Genomic DNA, 20,432 nt, shown 5'->3' with positions numbered 1-20,432 from the left:
CACAGCTGAGACGCACACCCGTGTCTTAGGCCGTATGGGCAAGAAATTGGACAAAATCAAGTCATTTCCTTCACCCATTCAAGCATGTACCTACAAGCAATATGCACATATAATCAAGGCACCAAAACATACCAAAACATGCAAAAAAGACTCATTCAATAGGCCATTTATCCATCCAACCAATACGTCATATAGGCACCTCAATTACAACCAAGCAATTATACCTGAACTTATGTCTAATTGGTCATATTTCATCCAAACACATTTAGTTCAATTCCATATCAAAGCATACCATAATTGACCACATTGCAAACATACAAACACTTACCACTTTGGTCATAAAACTATGCATCAACTTGACCATATTAACATCCAAACCATAAGGTACCAAAAGTACCATATATTCAAAACAACATTTACATGCAAAAATCATCAACTAGCCATTAAACATAAATTCACCTATACATGTCATTATAACCTTGACGAAAACATCAAAATCTACCGATATAATCGCTAGATGGTGTGATAGATCTCCGACGACATTCCAAACCGATCGAGCTTCCGATAATCTGTAAAGAAAAGGAAAAATAACTACGTAAGCAATTAATGCTTAGTAAGCTCGTATAAACTTTTAACATAACTTTCCATTTCAACAATAAACTTTATAGGGTAAATATAAACCTATACCAATACCACAAAGTTTATCAAACTTTATAACCATCAATTCATAAACGAGTAAGTCCCTCAATATCACATATATTTTTCATTCCTAACATAATAGGATTTATAAGACATATTACACAATCATTAACCTTTTCATAAACTATGAACCACTCCATTTACTTTCTTACCATTCCATTTCATTTACTTACTTTCCATTTCATTTACTTAGCATAAGCTTAAATAACATTATCAATTCACAAATTAGTGTGTTTATTCATGACATAGGTAAATTCATCCATAGCATAAGTAATTTTTCATATATAAGTAAGTCTTTTAACTCATCAATCCTTTTATATCATCATATTACATCTCAATTATAAACTTACCATTTCGTTACCTTTTCTTACCTATTCCATTTGCATAATACAAAACATAGGCACAAACATTCACCAATCACATAAGCTTGACACAAGCCTAAATATCACCATCAATACACAAGTTAGTGCATTTATACATAATTCATTTGGGATCAACCACATGATAAACCATTTCATTAGAAAATACATCTTTTGATTCATACCACCTTTTCATGAACATAAGTATGTTTCTATTTGGACACTTACCATTTCAATGCATAACATTAGAATTAAGCATGATATAATCCAACCATAAGCTTGACACAAGCCTAAGCATCATCAATAACACATGTTAGCATATTCAAACATAATTCATATGAATTTAACATAGGTAAGCCATTTCACATGAATATAATTCATTTGAACTCATCCTTTTCCTTAACATATCATACTCTCAATGAAACTTGCCATTTCAACCTTTTCATAAATACAAGACATAGTTTCTTTTGAATACTTACCATTCATTTCCTTTTCATGCCTGTTAAATCGTTTAGAATACCATCAGATACACGGGATAGCTCACACGAAGTGTGCTAAACATATAACCCTAACCTTTCCTTTTCTTTACATCATTACTCACACGAGTTGTGGGTCAGAATGTAAGCTACACGATACTACTCACACGAGCTGTGGAGTATCCGCAACAAATGCATGACCTCAGCCATCAGTAGGACATTCAAGACCAACACCCAAAACATGAAAACCCTAATGACATGTCATTTTTATCTTAAAAATTCCTAAGATTCAAACGGGGCTCGATAATCGTCGTGAAATTGTTGGATTTACATTATTCAGTTACATAGCAATTAACATATCAATATATAGCATTAAAACGATATATAATCATATATATATTGATTCATTTACATTAGGACAACACATAAAACATTCAATTCAATCAACATTTAAGCAATTATAGTTCATACAAACTTACTTGGCTAACTTGTAGTAAATACTAAGTACAGGGGCTATTTGGTAATTTTCTCTTCTCCTCGATTTTCCACTCGTTCTTGATCTAAATTAATAAATTCATTAAATTCATTAATTCAAACAGAAAAAAATTCATTTTATGCAATCTAGTCATTTTCCACATTTTTACAAATTACCCCCAACATTTTAATTTTATTCAATTTAGTCTCTGAGCCTAAAACATGCAAATTAACCATTTTTATTGAAAACCCATGCTAGCCGAATGTTCATAGCTTCCATTACAACCCATATTTGTAACAATCTCACACCAAGTCCTTGTATTTTTACTAATTCAACAATTTAATCCCTAATCGTTAAATTCATCAAAATTACTTAACAGAATACTTAAAAATAACAACTAATACCTCATATTCATCATTTAACATCTAAAATCACAAAGATTTACCAATGGACAATTTCAAATATTTAACAATTTCAAAAACGAAGGTATGAGTTAATTGGACCTAATTGCAACGATCTCAAAAATATAAAAATTAAAAGAAACGGGTAAAAAATGGCTTACCATGCATAAATTGAAGCACGACCGAACTTAACTTCTCCTTTGGCTATGGCTTTAGGTTCAAACAAAGAAATTAAAGGTTGAAGATGGCCACTTTTGTTTTATTTATTTTTTTAACCTTTTTACTTTAATTTATTAATAAAAATAACATATAAAACATTAAAATTAAAAGAAATTAAAGCATCAAACCGTCCTACTATTTTAAGGATGGTTAATTTATCCGTGAAGGCCGTCCAATTATAATTATTTAATCAATTAGCACCTTTAAACTAATAAGATTTTTTTTAACTTTTACGATTTAGTCCGTTTTACTTAATTAACTATCCAAACATTAAAATTTCCTAACGAAACTTTAAAAAACCTTAATAACACTCCATGAATATTTAATAAAATATTTTGGCTCGGTTTATAAAAATGAGGTCTCGATACCTTATTTTCTAAAATCACTTAAATTTAGGGCCATACCACTTGAACCTAAGTAATCATTCATGTAACATGAAATACCATGTCAAAAACCTTTTTAAAACCATATTTGACTCGTAAATATAAAATAATAATAATATTTATGAGCTTACTCATCAGATTTTTAGCCTCGAAGCCACTGTTTTCGACACCACTGAAAAATGGGTTGTTACAAGAAGTAAGGAAAAATCATGTGAAAATACCAAGAGAAAAGAGACCTAAAGTGATAAAAGTCTACTTGATTCCCCGTATAAAAGTGAAGAATGATTATGTTTTAACTAACCTTAACTCAAATTTGTTTAGTGGTGTTTCTTTGTTACAGGATTTAAAGAATCCATTGATGGACTTTTAATTATATTACTCTACCATTGATTGAAGATTTTACTTGCAGGAGCGAGATAAGTTGAACATTGATAATTCTCCACAAGTGATACAATGTAAGAATGGTAAAGAAACATTAGAAATTAATTTAAGAACACATACCTTGAATTTTTTTTATAAGTATGATACTGATTTTGCTAGAAATTGATTTAAGGCTTTAAAATGGATGACCATGCATATTCAAAGAGAGTTACAAATTATTTTTACTTGAATAATCATGTGCCTAACATTTCTTTATTTAGTGTTGATGGTTTGTTTTTAAAGGAGAGGTAATTGATCCATACTGATTTAGGGGGATCAAAATCATGTCTTTGATCATGGAGATAGTTTTGGTGCACAGGAAAGCTTAGGTAAGTATTTGTTTACTTTTATTATTATTAGTTCTAATCCCTTTTCTTTTTCTACAACTAAAGATTCGAGGATAAATCTTCTTGAAGAAGAGGGAATAATGCAAGTCTCAAGGCCCAATTTCAGGCCCATGGATGTGATAAGCTTACACTACCTCAAGGCCCAATAATAAGGTCAAAGGCCAAGAAAATCAAACCAAGATTCAATCAAAGACAATATGTGAGTATGAATCTTTTCAAATAAAAGGGGGATGATACATGCAATAAATAGGTGAAATTTATTAAAGTCAATTCAACAAAACTGACAATTTTCAAGCTGAAAAGATTAGTCAACTTGCGATGCATTTTTAGATCAAATACAGGCATTTATGAGCTTAGATATATGAATTGTAGTTGAAGAGTTATCTCTTAGCTTCACAATGCACTTTGAATCACTCAATTTTGAGATGGGGAGCTCAAGTTATGACTATTTTAGTGAAGATTGCACGAGCAAAATTTCTAGATGAGATTATTACAGAAATTACGAGTTTCAAGTTTTTAATTCAAGTTTAAATCATATTGGGTTTAATTTTTAGGTTTAATTTTTATTATATATAAGTCCAATATTGTATTTATTAGCTCTTATTTTTATTTATTTCAAATTTGGTTATTTTTAAGTATTTTAAGCTATTTAGGAGTTTTATGTCAATAAGAAAGTTTAGTTCAAAACTTTTTCTTGTTTAGGTTAATTAAAGTTTCAGTATGCTTAAGAGTTTTATTTGTATTTACTTATCTAGCCTATATAAATGTCTTTTCATTGTACACAACAACAAATTTATGCATTATTCACTTTAAGTTAATAAAAATTCTCTTTGAGTTTTCTTTTAAAAGTGTTTTAACAATCTTGTCAGATTGCGAGGATCATTTTCAAGCTTTTCCTTTCCAAGTTTTCTTTCTTAGAGGAAAAATTAGAGTCATTTGAAGGGGGTTGTGGATTCATCTTGTTTTCAAGGCTCCTTAGGACTTCTACACGCCACATTCCATCTTTTCCATCTACCTTATTTTCTTCTTTATTTTACTATTGTTTAATTGTTCAAATCTTTAATTTATTTAATTGTTATTTTTTTCTATCTTAATAATTTATTTTAGTCGTTGCCTTTTAATTCTTAGATCTAACTTGGATTTGTTTGTGTTTTAGGTTGTGTCAAACTCCAAGTTTTCCTTATTTGTCTAAGGCCCTAGGCCAAATTCGAGACTTGGACAAACTTACGATCTTGTTCCGCACCCGTTTTTTATCATTTGGTATCATTTGCGATCTTATTTCGTTGTCGGTTCCTTATCATCAACATTGTTAAAATTTGATGTTTTAGTTATAATTTCTATTAAAAAGATTGATTTCACTCTTTTTAAAATACTAATAACTAAATTTAGCTTAAAAAAGAATAATGGTCAAATTAAAAGAAAAATGTAAACACTATGACTTTTCAAAAGATAACATATTTGTTTTTGACGGATCAATGATTCTTGTAAAATGGTTTGAATTAAAAAGCCCAAAAAAATAATAAAAAAGGCTTCTAAGAAGTTTGGGACATAGCTAGACTTGTTTATGAGTTGGGATATCCATGTAAGTCCGAAGGTCTGCCCGAAAATTGGAAGGATTTGGGTAAATATACTAGGCCCGAAAAATAGACTTGGACAAAAAAATTAGGCCCATTTAAAATGTGGGCCAAGCTCGGGCTTGAACATTCAAAACCCGAGTCTGACCCGACCCAACCTATTTTTAAGCTAATAATGTTTTATGTTATGTCAATTTATTACATATAAAAATTAAATCTATTGAAAATCATCCATATTTATAGAAAGTCAAATATATGGGTATCAAAAAGATATGGGTATCAAAATCTGGGATTTAAGGCACCAAAAGTGGGATTGAGATTTGGCATAAGATAATTGCAATTTTGATCCCTGAATCTCAACTATAAATAGGCCTAACCATTTCTTTTCTTCTTCATCCCAAATTTGCCATTCGCTACTTAAGGCATTGTTTTCTCTCTCTCTCTCTCTTTGTAAATTCTCACTTGTATTTTGGAGTGAAATACATTTGGCAGTGCCTGAGGATGTAGACAAAATTTGCTGAACCTCGTTAAATTCTTATGTTCTTTATTGTATTATTCTGCATGAATTGTGAATGTGATTGTAGTGATTTATTGTGCTATTAAATTATGATTGAGGGATATTCTAGCTAGGAAAGACCTGGTACTTAAGCGATCATTGTGATCCACCTCTCTTTCTTGGGAATTTAACTTAGTGTGATTTTTTAGTACAATAATTTTACTCTTTTACACGCTTCTGCACAACAATTTGTATCAGAACTAGATTCGTACTTGGGGAATACGATCGTTCATGGTACTGTTCACGTACAATAGTTGGGATTAAGGAGAAAAATGGAAAAGGCATCGTCATCAGTAAAGACTATTGTGACCAATGCAAAATTTGAAGTAGAGAAATTTGATGGTACCAATAATTTTGGTATGTGGCAATGTGAGATCCTGGATGTCTTATGTCAGCAAGAGCTGGATATAGCCCTTAAAGAAAAACTTGACAAGATGGATGACAAGGAGTGGGCCAAGATCAATAGACAGGCATGTGGAACAATTCACCTATGTTTGGCCAAAGAGCAGAAGTACTCTGTCATGAGGGAGACATCAGCGAAGAAGTTTTCAGATACACTGGAAGAAAAGTTTCTAACAAAAAGTGTTAAAAATTGGCTTTATATGAAAAAAAACTTTATCGATTCACGTATGCACCGGGTATGTCGATGAATGACCATGTGAACTCATTCAATAAAATTTTAGCAGACTTGCTAAATTTGGATGAGAAATTTGAAGATAAAGACAATGCATTACTATTGTTGAATTCTCTTCCTGATGAATATGATCATCTTACCACCACATTGCTTCATGGGAAGGATACAATCACATTTGATGCAGTCTGTAATGCGTTGTATAGATCTGAGACTTGAAAGAAAGATAAAAAAGATCACAGAGATACAACTACAGAAGTCTTAACAGTAAGAGGTCATTCGCACAGCAACAAATCTGGTAGAAGGAGTAAGTCTAAAAGGAGACCTGCCAAAGATGAATGTGCTTTTTGTCGTGAGAAAAGGCATTGGAAAAAGAATTGTCCTAAGTTACAAAAGGGCAAGGCTATTTCTGATGCATGTGTAGCGGAGCATATGATGAGTCAAACTTTAGCTTGGTTGGCATTGCAATGGCATGTCATACAGATGAGTGGATTTTGGATTCGGAATGTACTTACCATATGTGTCCTAATAAGGACTGGTTTTCTAGTCTTAAAGAACTAGAAGGTGGAGTTATTTTTATGGGCAATGACAGCGCTTGTAAGACAACGGGAGTAGGTACAATCCAATTGAAGAATCACGACGGATCAATTCAAGTCTTGACAGATGTTCGCTACATACCTAGCTTGAAGAAAAATCTCATCTCATTACGGTCCTAGAATCTAAAGGGCTCACAATCACTTTGAGAGATGGATTACTAAAGGTAGTAGCTGGGGTATTGACGGTGATGAAAGGCATAAGAAGGAATAACCTGTACTATTTAAATAGAAGTACAGTTATTAGATCAACATCAACAGCATCTGCAAAAGATGCAGATTCAGAGGCTACCAGGTTATGGCATATGCATTGGGACATGTTAGTGAAAAAGCTTTACAGAGTTTGGCGAAGCAAGGCTTGTTGAAAGGTGCAAATTCTTGCAAATTGGAATTCTGTGAACATTATGTTCTGGGCAAGACAACGAGGATAAAATTTGGTTTAGCAATTCATAATACAAAAGGAATTCTGGACTACGTTCACAGTGATGTGTGGCGACCTACTAAAGTGGCTTCTTTGGGAGGTATGCACTATTTTCTTACTTTTGTTCATGATTATTCAAAAAAAGTATAGGTGTATCTAATGAAAAGGAAAATTGAAGTTTTGGATGCATTTCTGAAATGGAAGAAGATGGTGGAGACCCAGACTGGTCGAAAGGTCAAACGACTTCGATCAGACAATGGTACTGAGTACAAGAATGATCCATTTCTACAAGTATGTCAAGATGAGGGCATTGTGTGACACTTTACTGTTCGAGATACACCACAACAGAATGGGTTGGCAGAACGTATGAATCAGACTATACTGGAGAAAGTTTGATGTATGTTGTCCAATATTGGATTGGGCAAGGAATTTTGGGTTGAGGCAGTTACATATGCGTGCCATCTAATTAACCGGTTGCCATCAGCTGCAATAAATAGAAAAACTCCTATGGAGAGGTGGGCTGGTAAACCTGCTACTGATTATGATTTCTTTACATGTTTTTGGTTCCACTGCATATTATCATGTAAAAGAATCTAAGTTAGACCCAAGAGCAAAGAAAGCATTATTCATGGGTATAACTGGTGGAGTAAAAGGATACCGTCTCTGGTGTCCTAATACAAGGAAGATATTTTTTAGTAGAGATGTGACTTTTGATGAATCAACCATGATGAAGAACAAGGATTCATAAAAAGATAACAAAACCAGTGGCACTTTGCAGCAGGTGGAGCTTGAAAAGGTTAATGATTCAGCTAATATTGAAGGAACAAATGATGAAGAAGTTTCGACCCAAGAACTTCTACAGCAACATGATTCAATTGCATATAGGAGGCCAAGAAGAGAGATTCGTATTCCTGCTCGCTTTGTTAATATGGTGGCCTATGCACTTCCAATTGAAGATGATGATATTCCTTCTACTTACACAGAAGCTAGAAGTAACCCTGATGGTGTAAAGTGGAAGTAAGCTATGAATGAAGAAATGCAGTCTCTTCATAAAAATAGGACTTGGGAGTTGGTGACACTACCCAAAGGAAAGAAGGCAATTGGATGCAAATGGGTATATGCAAAGAAGGAAGGATTTCGTGGTAAAAATGAAGTTCGATACAAGGCTAGATTGGTAGCAAAGGGTTATGCTCAGAAAGAAGGAATAGACTACAATGAAGTGTTTTCTCCAGTTGTGAAGCATTCGTCTATTCAGATTTTACTAGCCTTGGTTACGCAATATGACCTTGAACTAGTTCAGCTCGATGTGAAGACCGCATTTTTACACGGTGGTTTGGAAGAGGAAATCTATATGACTCAGCCAGATGGATTCAAGGTTGCTGATAAAGAAAATTGGGTTTGCAAATTGACAAAGTCGCTTTATGGATTGAAACAATCTCCGAGGCAGTGGTACAAGCGATTTGATCAGTTTATGAAAGGGCATATTTAACAGTTGAAGAGGTACTATCAAGTGTTGTTGACAAATACATAGAGAATTGTGTGAAGATAAGATTATTCGAATCAAATCTTCAAGGTGGAGATTATTGGAAATCATCCATATTTATAGAAAGTCAAAGATATAGGTATCAGAAAGATATGGGTATCAAAATCTAGGATTTAAGGCACCAAAAGTGGGATTGAGATTTGGCATAAGATAATTGCAATTTTGATCCATGAATCTCAACTATAAATAGGCCTAACCATTTCTCTTCTTCATCATCCCAAATTTGCCATTCTCTACTTAAGGCATTGTTTTCTCTCTCTCTCTCTTTGTAAATTCTCACTTGTATTTTGGAGTGAAATAAATTTGGTAGTGCTTGAGGACGTAGGCAAAATTTGCTGAACCTCGTTAAATTCTTGTGTTCTTTATTGTATTATTTTGCATGAATTGTGAGTGTGATTGTAGTGATTTATTGTGCTATTAAATTACGATTGAGAGATATTCTGGCTAGGAAAGACCTAGTACTTAAGCGATCCTTGTGATCCACCTCTCTTTCTTGGGAATTGAACTTAGTGTGATTTTTTAGTACAATAATTTTACTCTTTTGCACGCTTCCGCACAACAAAATCTATAGTCGAACTACTATTATGATGTAAACACTAAAAATAGTTAAGGTGATTATATATGAAATTTTAATGAATATATATAATATTAAATATCAAATTAAAAATAATATAAATATATGTTTTTAAAATTTTTAAAAATTAATACGAGTGACTTTAAAATGGGTTTAAGTTAACCATTTACAAATATGAACGGATTTAGATAAAATTTTAAATCTATATTTTAAATTGAGTCAAACTTAAACAAATATAAAATATATTAATATCTTAGATACACCCGATCCGATTTATGAAACATTATTTCCTATTACTTTAAAAATAATAGACGGTTAATATGGGAAAGGTTGCAGCAGCTATGAGGGGTGTGTGTAGATGTGCGTGACTTACAAGGTTATCAAAAAAGGAATAGAAAAAGGAAAAGAGGAAGTGAAACGAAGGGTTGAAAGAGACAGTTGGGTGAGTGGGAGAGCTTTTTCTTTAGTGACCGCTGCTGGCTGGGAAGGGCAGGTTGTAGGAAGAAAGAGACAAAAGGGTGGTGGGGCTCCGCAGCCGTGTCTCTTGTGAATCAATTTGTGAAGTCATCAGTGTCTTTGCATTAGGAAACAAGTGCTCTTCTGACCCATTTCCCATTTGCTTCTCTTATTGGGTCACTTACCCCCTTAACTAGTGACTCACCCTCCACAAATATCATATCTTCACTCTCACTACTTTAACAACTGCCTTATTCCCTGTCATTTTGAATATGTTTTCTGTTGGTTTGGAATTTATGATGAGTGAGGGAAGATGTTCTTGCATTCAAGGTGGCTGACCCAATCCCAGGTTAAGATTTACGAGTGAGATCCACTCTTAGTCCTCGGGAAGATTATGATTTATGAGTTCAAATGGAACAAATATATAACAATTGGCAGCAACCAAACAGCTGAAAATTAGGAAATATAGTTTATGACTCAATCCTATCTTATAATCATGGATACATTTCAGCATTCAACTCTCTCAAAAACCATGAATACTCGCATGGATGTGAAAGCTGAACTTCCATATCTAGCAAAAAAGATAGCGTTTTCCATTTCAGTGTGAAACAAGGAACATTGCTTCAGGTCTATGTCAACATGTCATTACGTATAATGATTCTCAGCGACGAATTTTATAAAAAAGATGGGGTGCCACCAATACTTTTTAAGTGCTCTCCCTTGTATAAATTGCTATTGTGATTGAATGGTATTCTTAGCACTAAACAATCCTTGATTCCTCCGAAATTTACGAGTAAAATAAATGGTGAAAATATCACCTAGTTACAGTTTTGTTTTTGTCAGGGAGTTGATAAATTGACTGCTACAATGCTTCTGCCCTTTCCTCTCTCTTTCTAACCAGATTAGAGTGGTAAAATTATCTCAATTATTTGTGGGAAATATGTAAGGATTGTATATTTTCTTAGCTACCAAACAAGAGATATGTCGTGGGAAATGTTGTTTCATTTGTACCTTGGTGTATGCAGGCCTCTGTCTGCTGCTTTGTTGGATAGTGTCCTTAGTTTTGGTTCTTTCAAGTGGTAAGGTTGGGCCAAAATGCTTTAACTTTCTTACATGGAGACTTTTATGAGGATCACATCACAGTTTATATTTGGTTGTAAATTTAATGAAAAGGAATGGAGTAATTGGTGAAAAAATTTTGAGGATGTTGCTTGTAAAAGTTGACATAAGTTGGAAGCTTTTTGACCAGAAAATTGTAATTGATTTGGGCTGTGCAGTCCTACATGTCCTGCCCCATACAAAACATATGTCCTTGTTATTGAAAACACTTCATCATTCACAGCTACTATTAGACGTGTATGCCACATGTTCCTTAAAGTTCATTGATACCGATGGTTTTATACTCTATATTTGCTTTTGCATACGGATCTCTCAAAATAAAGTTTTTTTATTTTTATTTTGCTAATAATGATTTACTTTTTCTAAAGCATAGTATCGAGGATAGAATTTAATTAGTTGATGTAATTATTAATAAATTTATATTTTAGTTATTCAAACTTACAAAATACTAATTAAATTATTCAAAAGTTTTTATTTGAGTCATTAGACTACTAAAAATATTAATGTATGGTCTTCTCCATTCACATTGCACCAATTAAAAACTGTTATTATTCTTCTCTTCTATAGTTCAATTTTTTTTATGAAACAAGTTTTGAACGTTACAAATTTGTAATCCAAAATTCAAATAATTTTCTTCTCCGATCTTTGACATTGATCGTTGAATCGACTTGGATTTAAGGTTTATTCTATTTGTCAATGGGTACTGATTAGACCTGTCCATGGACCGGGCCGGGCCCAGAAAAAATTTCGGCCTGACTCTTAGGCCCGGGCCCGGCCCGAAATATGGGCCTAAAATTTTGCCCAGGCCCGGCCCGGGAAAAAAATAATAAGCCCAAGCCCGGCCCGATTTTTAATAAACATAAAAAAATATTTTAAAAATAAAAAAAATATTTTTAAAGTATTTTAAAATTAAAAAATAAAAATAAAAAATATATATTTATTATATTCGGGTAGGGTGGCCAGTTGGGGCCAAAAAGTTGAGCCAAGCCCACCCATTTTTAAACGGCCTCATTTTTTGCCCAAGCCCATATTTGGGCGGGCCGTCGGGCCGGGCGGCCGCCCGCCCATGGGATGTGTCTAATCTTGATCCACTGCACCGATTGTCAAATTATTACTTAAAACTCGCTAGCTCTATTTTAAAAAAACTTAACAGTGCAGTGCCTTAAATAAAAACATTGAATAGTTTATGATATAAATGAAATTTTCAAATAATTCAGGTGACTAGTTTATAATTTCTTTAAATTAAATAATTAAAATATAAATTTATTGATAGTTTAATGATCTTAAATATAATTTACCTAATTATTTTATATACTAGCTAAAACTTATTTTTATAAAAAAAAATCAGTTATCTCACACCTATTCATTCACTTGTTAAGATATAAGTAGAGTTGATTAAAAAATTAGGTGAAAATGGCTTAGATAACCATATCAAGTCACTATTTAACCTTGTTGTTATGATAATTATCTACTCTGCATTTTCCAAATCCAAACAGGTTTTCAATATTTGTATGATTGAAACGAGACAACAATGACTGCAAATTGCAGATAAATTTTACTATCATTGCTATCATTATCACTTTTTTCTCTCAGGGATTTCTTTATTATCTTGTTTTTGATAATTCAAGCATTAACTTATTCGGAAACAATAACTTTCTTCCTCCATTATCCAAATGTGCCCAGTTATTTACTTTACTCTTTTGGCAATTGCTGTGATTTTGCATTAAGGAACAGCGTAAGCATTGTAGAAATGAGCATCGGTTTTTAATATTTCCCAGTATTTAACTTAGGACAGTTATTTATTACTTTTGAAAAATATTTTTGAAAAGTGTTGTAGAAAAGTACTTTTGAAAAGTGCTTTTGAAAATTTTGAGTGTTTGGTATTACTGTTAAAAAGTGATTTTGAAGAATAAAATGTCCATTTTAGACATGATATTATAAAGTAACAAATATGTATTGAAATAATGTTCAAATTAGTTAATATTATGATATTTTAACAAAAATATAAAAAATAATTTATTATAACTTATTGTTAATATTTTAATATATAATATTAATTTTAAATATTTCTAAGTAATTAATATTAATCATTTATTAAATTTAATTAGAATATATAAACTATATTTAAATATTTAAATATAATAATTAAATATTTATAATTAGATATTGACAAAATTGTATTATTATAAAAATTATTTTTATTTTTAATTAATGCTTTTAACACATTTGTATTATTTTATTTTAAAATGTATTCAAATATATAACTCATCTTAGATATTAACATAACATAGAAAACATAAACCTAACAAATTAAAATATTACATATATTTAGATTGAAGTTTTAAAAAGGGATAATATTTATATATCAAATATAAATACTAAAACTTTTACAATAGCATTTACAATTTAAAGTGAATTCATTAAACTATAAGCTATAGCATCTCTTGTTAATTCCATTTCAAAACCACTTAAATTGTTTGATTCACCGTCATCATCATTATCATCGTTGTCGTCGTCATCATCATCACTTTCTCGACCATGCGCATTTTCTGAATCAATATTATTCTCATATGCCGAGTTAATATCTTCGTATTCCATAAAATCTGCATCATTTCGATCAACATGTTATAGTTTGCTTTTCAAAATTGTGTATCGTCATTGTAGCAACAACGATCATCGTTTGCTTTTCAAAACTATAACTTGGCATATCTCTTAAAATGACCCATTTTTTTTCAAAACACCAAAAGTTCGTTCAATCACACTACGTAATGATGAATGTGAATGATTGAATATCTCTTATTTACCAGATATCGGTCTACCTCTTCGGAAGACAGGTAAATGATATCGTTGACCGCTATATGGTCCAAGATAACCTTTCATTTGAGGATATCCAGAATCAACAAGATAATATTTTCCTACAAGTCAAAATATAACAAACAATTAATTCAAGGTTTTTTAATAAAAAAAATCAATTAAAGAACTTATACTTTATTATTTAAAAAATCACATATAAATAAAATATCTAACCATTTGGAGGGTGTGGAAATTTGTATTTTGGATCTCGAATTGCATCAAGAAATATTCTAGTGTCATGTGTCGATCCTTCCCATCCGGCCATGACAAATGTGAAACACATATTAAAATCACATACTGCCATAACATTTTGAGTCGGGATACATTTTCTTCCAATATAGGGAATTTGTTCATTTCGTGGAAGAATAGCCGCGATGTGAGTATCATCAATTGCACCTATGCAATCCTGAACAAATAATCATATTACTCTCGTGCATATTTTTAGTCGACCAAATATATTAAAATATAATAATATAAAATTAAATTTTAACCTTAAAATGTGGCATATATCTAGAATCATTACGTATTTGTTCGGGTATTGAGCTAAAAAAAGGATTTTCGGGTGCAATTAGATCAGTGGCCATCCTTGAAACTTTCTCAAGCACAACTACAAAGTATCGACTTATTGTTGATCCAGACCTTTGAAACCTTTCTCGACATTGGGAAACTTTTGCACCGGTGCCCAAGATGTATAAAAAAATTCCCAACATTTCACTAGAAGATATGTTTCTTGAAGTTTGCAAGTTGTATCTTGTCTCCAAAACTCTCAGCAAACTTGTGAATACCATTTTAGACATCCTAAAATTAATCATACAATGTGATTCGTGACCGTCAAGGATCTCTCGGATCCATGTCTCACCTGACTGTTTTGAATCCATGCATGGTTGCCTTAATATATACTTCTCGTAATATAATTGCACGGAAGAATATGCAACAACAAATATTCAGTTAAAACATTCCATGCGTTGTAAAATCTCTTTCTTTTCCCTTTCATCATCACTTTCATCACCGCTATAATCCTCAACTATACTCATCACCTATGAATAAATTTTATATCCAAAATCACATATAAACAACTATTAATAAAACTAATTTAGTAAAAAATAAGTGGAACATAAATTCAATATCTAAAGACCAAACATAAACAACTATTAATAAAACTAGATTATACATAAATAAGTAGAACATAAATTCAATATCCAAAAACTAAACATAAATAACTACTGATGAAAATATACTTCACTTAAGCCATTATAACTAAAAGATTACACATAAATAGATATCTTTGAACCCTAGAAGATCAGAAAATTTCCAACTATCCTCCATTTCCGTCTTAAGCCACAAAGCTCTAATCTTGGGATTAATTGATAAAAACATAATTCGCTTGTCCTTATTGAGCAATAATCTAAGTGCGAAAAAGTATAGCGGACTAGCTTCTGGAACTTCTTCCGACATTGTGTCAAGCATTTTGACTGCTTGTGGAATACTATATGGATCCATAACAGGAGTCAAACTAGATGTGGCTTGACTCATATTGTCAGCTACATTGCATAATTTTTCTATTTGACTGGACAATCTTGTAGCCCCTCCAATTTGCTTTGAGGATTTCTTTCTTCCAGTTTTGAAATGTGAACTTGACGTCTCAGGATTTTTTCTTTTTTGACCGTTTCCATCAAATTGAACATCATTTGAAATGTGAACATCATTTCTCATATTTTCTTCTTCACTCTCTTCAGGTATTTCGTTGTTAACATCCTCAAAAAAATCACTACAGAGTGTACCAGAAGAAGGTGCCCATGCTTTATCACCTGTTGCAACTATCCCCATGAACATTTGATCCAACTTCCCTTCGAATTCAGGATCAAATCCCGATGTTTTAAATTTTTTAGCTTCAGGGACAACCTGGATATAAAATGATTGTTTAATAATATTAATTGGCAATAACCTCATAAATAAAAAATAAAAAATATTTAGAATTTTTAATGTACCTGGAGCCTACTCTCCCACCATTCATCTGATGCATCAACGATTCTTTTTATAGGATTCCACCCTAAACCAGTATCATCGCCTTTAAGTTTCTTCCAAGCTTTCCATTCTTTTTTTAGGGCATCCCACCTATTTTTAAGTTGTCTTTGTGAAAAACCCTTGCCCATTTCATTCTCAAAGTTGGTCATTATTTTCAACCATCCAACTTTTGTGAAATGAATACCAAACCTATTGCCTTTTAATATCTCTTTAATACAAATATCACAAAACATGTCTGTCAATCTCTTATCCCACATTGATTTCACTTTTTCATCACTAACTTCAATCGCCGAAGTGCTCATCTATTGTGTATACGAACAGATTCGTTTCAGCCAGTAAAGCAATCGAGAAAATCAAATGTCACATAAATATATATGTTTACATGTGTATCAAAAATTTAACTATATACATGAACAAAAAAAAGTATTAATGAAGCTTATTGCCTACCAGTTGGGGAAGAGTCATTTTTTTTCCACATTAAACTATTGGATTTATTGTAAAAGTTGAAGCCTTTGCTTTCAATCTTTATAACTAGCACAACACACATTCTTTCGCATATTGTATTTGTAATAAAATAAGCAGGCGAGAAATAAGCAGGCAGAAAATTGTGAAGAATGTTCTGAAAATCCAGAAGTCCAAGGAAAAGCAAGCTTCAAAGAGCTAAGAAATTAGATGTCGAATCATCATTTCAATTTGATATGTGATCAGCAAGGCTTTGGAAAGTGCCACCAATGACTTCAGAAGATTAGAGGTTCTCTTTTTCTATTGGCAAATGGACTTCAATGTTTACAATGTTTTGATAATTTTGGATTGCTTTTTGATCATCGAATTTTTAAAAAAAATTATGGTATGATCTCTAATGTTATTAATTTATTGTATTTTGATCATTGAGCCATTAATTGTCATTTACACATGACATATTATATATCATTTTAGACAAAAAAATTAAGGTTAAATTGCATTAGTCCTACATTTCCTTTTTACGAATTTCTTTCTTTAAAAAAATTGAGCGCAAAGGAGATGAATAAGAAGAAAATTTTAATTTCTTTTGACCAACATCAAGCGAATTAGATGATTAGTTATTGGTTAAAAAGAAAATTAAATTTACTTCAATTTTCTTCTATTTCATCTATAAATCTATATATATCTGATTTTATGTATATTATTGGTATTGCTAACATGTGGTTGAGACTAGATGATGGTTGTCATGTTGCAATATATATAATATTAGTTTGTATTTTAGCGTGATGTACGAATTAGTTGTGTGTTAATTTAAATTTCCGCTATATTTTTAGTTAAAATTAAAATATATAGTAATTTAAATGTATTATTATAACATATTTAAATTAATACACATAATCAATCTATGCATTACGAAAATATAAATTAATTATATATATAGAAAAGAGTATTTTATATAAAAACTTTTAAAAGTGAATTAAATGAAAACTTGTTAGCACATGTTAGCAATACCAATAATATACATAAAATCAAATATATATATATATATAAACACTAAAAATTAAGAATATATATATATATATATATATATATATATATATATATACAAATAGTCCACCAAAATCTTGTTGAATTTGACCTCGCTAATTGGTTTGCTACTATTGAATCCAGGTAAAAATATGTTAAGATAGTGATAATGAGTGTAAAGAAAGCACTAGATTATGATGGACATGATTTGAGAGTTTAAGAGACTTATAATCCAGGTAAAATATATATATAATTAGCTTCTTATTTCTAATCTCTTTTACTTTTTACATCTTCGCTTCTTATTTCTAATCTCTTCATAAATCTATTTCTAACCCCCTTTCCACTAGTACATCACAAGCGATCTTTTTCTGTTGGGAACACCAAGCTCTTGGTGATGGGGCAAAAATGGGTAAGGTTTTAGAATTGGCTGGTGAGAACCCATTTGGATTTTAGATAACATGCACAACAACAAGCTGAGAAAACAAGCTACTGAAGAAGCAATGGTGGTTGAAGATTTGGTTGAAATAGTGGGCGGGCAAGCAGAAATTAACTGGTAATTTGATTTGTTTTTTGTTGACTTGTTACCATTATATTTTTTTCATGGACACAAGTCTTATGTTTTGGAATTGCATGCGTACTGGTGATCCTAGGTTTCATAATTTTGTGAGGGAATAAATGCGAGATTTTTATATTGATTTATTTTGTCTTGTGAAAACCCAGATCAGTGAAAATAAAGCTGAAGATATAATTGGCAGACTGAGATATCAAAATTCATTTCGAATTGAATCTATTGGTTTTGTTAGGGGTATTTGGCAAGAGTTTGTGCAAGTCCTCATGCTCAAGTGATCCACATAAGAGTTTGTAGCAAGAAAAGGGATAATATTTTCATGTGTTCAGCAATTTATGCAAGTCCTCAAGCTAAGGTTCTGGACCTAATTGTTGAATCTTTTAATAAGCCTTGGCTTATAGCCAGTGATTTTAATTCGATTTTGGATAGTTCGAACAGGAAAGAAGGTGTAGCTCGTTTGGTACCAATTTGGTTGTGATTTATTTCAAGGTTTTGTTTTCAATCATAGCTATCTTCTTAAAGATCCAGCAACATAAGTTCAACCAAATATATCCAACAAAAAAATATATCCAACTTAATCCTCAGGAAAATCAATCCCAGACGAAAATCAATCAATATACAGAAGAAGAGAAGAAGAGAAGACAAAGATAAACTCACCAGCAGAGGGCAGAACAAAGCAGAGGGCAAAGATGAGGGCAAAGAACCAGCGTAGCGCAGCAGAGGGAACCAGCAAAGAGCAAAGAGTAGAGAGCAGTGTAGCAGCAGAGAGAACCAGCGTCGTGTGGCTAAAAAGGCAAAGTAACCAACCCAAAAGCACTTTTTGGCTGAAAAGCTAAAAAAATCTACTTTTCATCTGCCCAAAAGTCCTTCTAAGAAGCTGATATTTTGCTATCAAATGAAGGGTGTTCTCCATTGATTTTCAAAGAAAAGTGTTTTTTTAGCTAAAAGCTCATCTCAGCCGCAATGAAGAACATAGCCTTAGTATCACAATTTCTCTTTTTATACAAGTTTGATTTTTTTTTATGTTTGATTTTTGTTTTGTTTTGTTTTTTTTCTGTTTTAAACTTAATTTCCATAGAATTAATTTTAGTCTTCCATTTAATTTTTCGTCTCTTTTAATTTTTAAATTTGAATTTTTATCAAATGACTCCAAAATAGATGGAAAAATTAACCTAAATTAACTTTGTTGACATGATATCTACCTGTATTTCAAGTTATCAATTAATTAATTTTTATACTTTTTTAAAATTTTTTAAATTTGTTAATTTTTTAAAAATAACTAATTAATTATTGACGTGACAATCTACGTGTATATCATATTGATAAATTTACAGATATTAACTTTTTAATTTATTTTGAAGTGAATTGATAAAAAATAAAAATTAAATAAAAGATTAAACTAACACCAAATAAATTATTTTACCAAATATATATATGAATAACAAAATTTTGGTTTTCAGAATTGCAGCGATGTGAGGTAGATAGGGTAACAACTTTACAATGAAATTTGATGCAATAAATGTTATTCAATTATGGGTGTGGTCTTTCTCGGCCTTTTTCCTTTGGTCTTTGTCTCTCTTTCTATTCTAAATTGGAAACGACCGCGCCAAGGAATATAATAAATTATTCAATTAACATTAATACATTTCTAATCAAAACAATTTTCTTAAAAAAAATTAAAAGGTAGGAAATGGCGATGTATATTAGATTTAAATGTAAAATTAGTCCTTATGTTTTATCTTTTTTCATTTAGGTAGCTAAATTTTTTATAAAATAATATCTAAACTATTAATTTTGTTTTTTTTATCCTAAACACAACGTCAATTAATAAAAACATGACATATAACGTGTTCTTGTTAGATGCCTACACTTTATAAAATATATTACATTGAATTAAAATATGTTAATTATTTTGAAATTACAAAACTTCAAATCATATACTTCAAATCATAATTAAAATTAATGAAAATAATAATGAAATTTTAACTATTTATTTTAAAACATTTAGTTATTAATATAATGAAAATAACAAGATGTTAAATTTTATTACATCTATTTTATAATGCCAATTATTACTTTTTCATTATTGAAAGTGTGATTTAAATCATAATGAAAATGTACACAAATTGCAATTTTAGTTTAAATAAAAGATTTCCTAATAATCAAAATTTAATACAAACAGTAAAGTTTTAGTCTAACATCAATATAGTATTATAATAAATAATAAAAGTTACTTCTTAAATCCAAATAGT

At 31.1% G+C, this 20,432-nt stretch overlaps 1 protein-coding gene across 1 annotated transcript; it reads right to left on the bottom strand.

Annotated features, from left to right (window-relative positions):
- Window positions 1-15,240: 15,240 nt before the first annotated feature.
- On the bottom strand, window positions 15,241-19,133 carry LOC105790973 (L10-interacting MYB domain-containing protein). Its single transcript, XM_012618793.2, has 3 exons — window positions 18,838-19,133; window positions 16,088-16,426; window positions 15,241-16,001 (listed from the first exon to the last, which is right to left on the bottom strand). Exons 2-3 carry the CDS (start codon window positions 16,424-16,426, stop codon window positions 15,357-15,359), a joined length of 984 nt encoding a protein of 327 aa, XP_012474247.1. The 5' UTR covers window positions 18,838-19,133; the 3' UTR covers window positions 15,241-15,356.
- Between the last annotated feature and the right edge of the window lie 1,299 nt (window positions 19,134-20,432).

Source organism: Gossypium raimondii, chromosome 8 (assembly GCF_025698545.1).
Source record: "Gossypium raimondii isolate GPD5lz chromosome 8, ASM2569854v1, whole genome shotgun sequence".
Lineage (NCBI taxonomy): Eukaryota > Viridiplantae > Streptophyta > Magnoliopsida > Malvales > Malvaceae > Gossypium > Gossypium raimondii.
The sequence above is the reverse complement of the archived record's forward strand: the minus strand, read 5'-3'. Positions and strand labels throughout refer to the sequence as shown.

Excerpts from the sequence above, each read along its gene's own strand:
- LOC105790973 (XM_012618793.2), bottom strand. The coding sequence starts at position 16,426 with ATGAGCACTTCGGCGATTGAAGTTAGTGATGAAAAAGTGAAATCAATG. Across the intron at positions 16,002-16,087 it reads GGTGGGAGAGTAGGCTCCAG|GTTGTCCCTGAAGCTAAAAA; the intron begins GTACATTAAAAA and ends TTTTATATCCAG.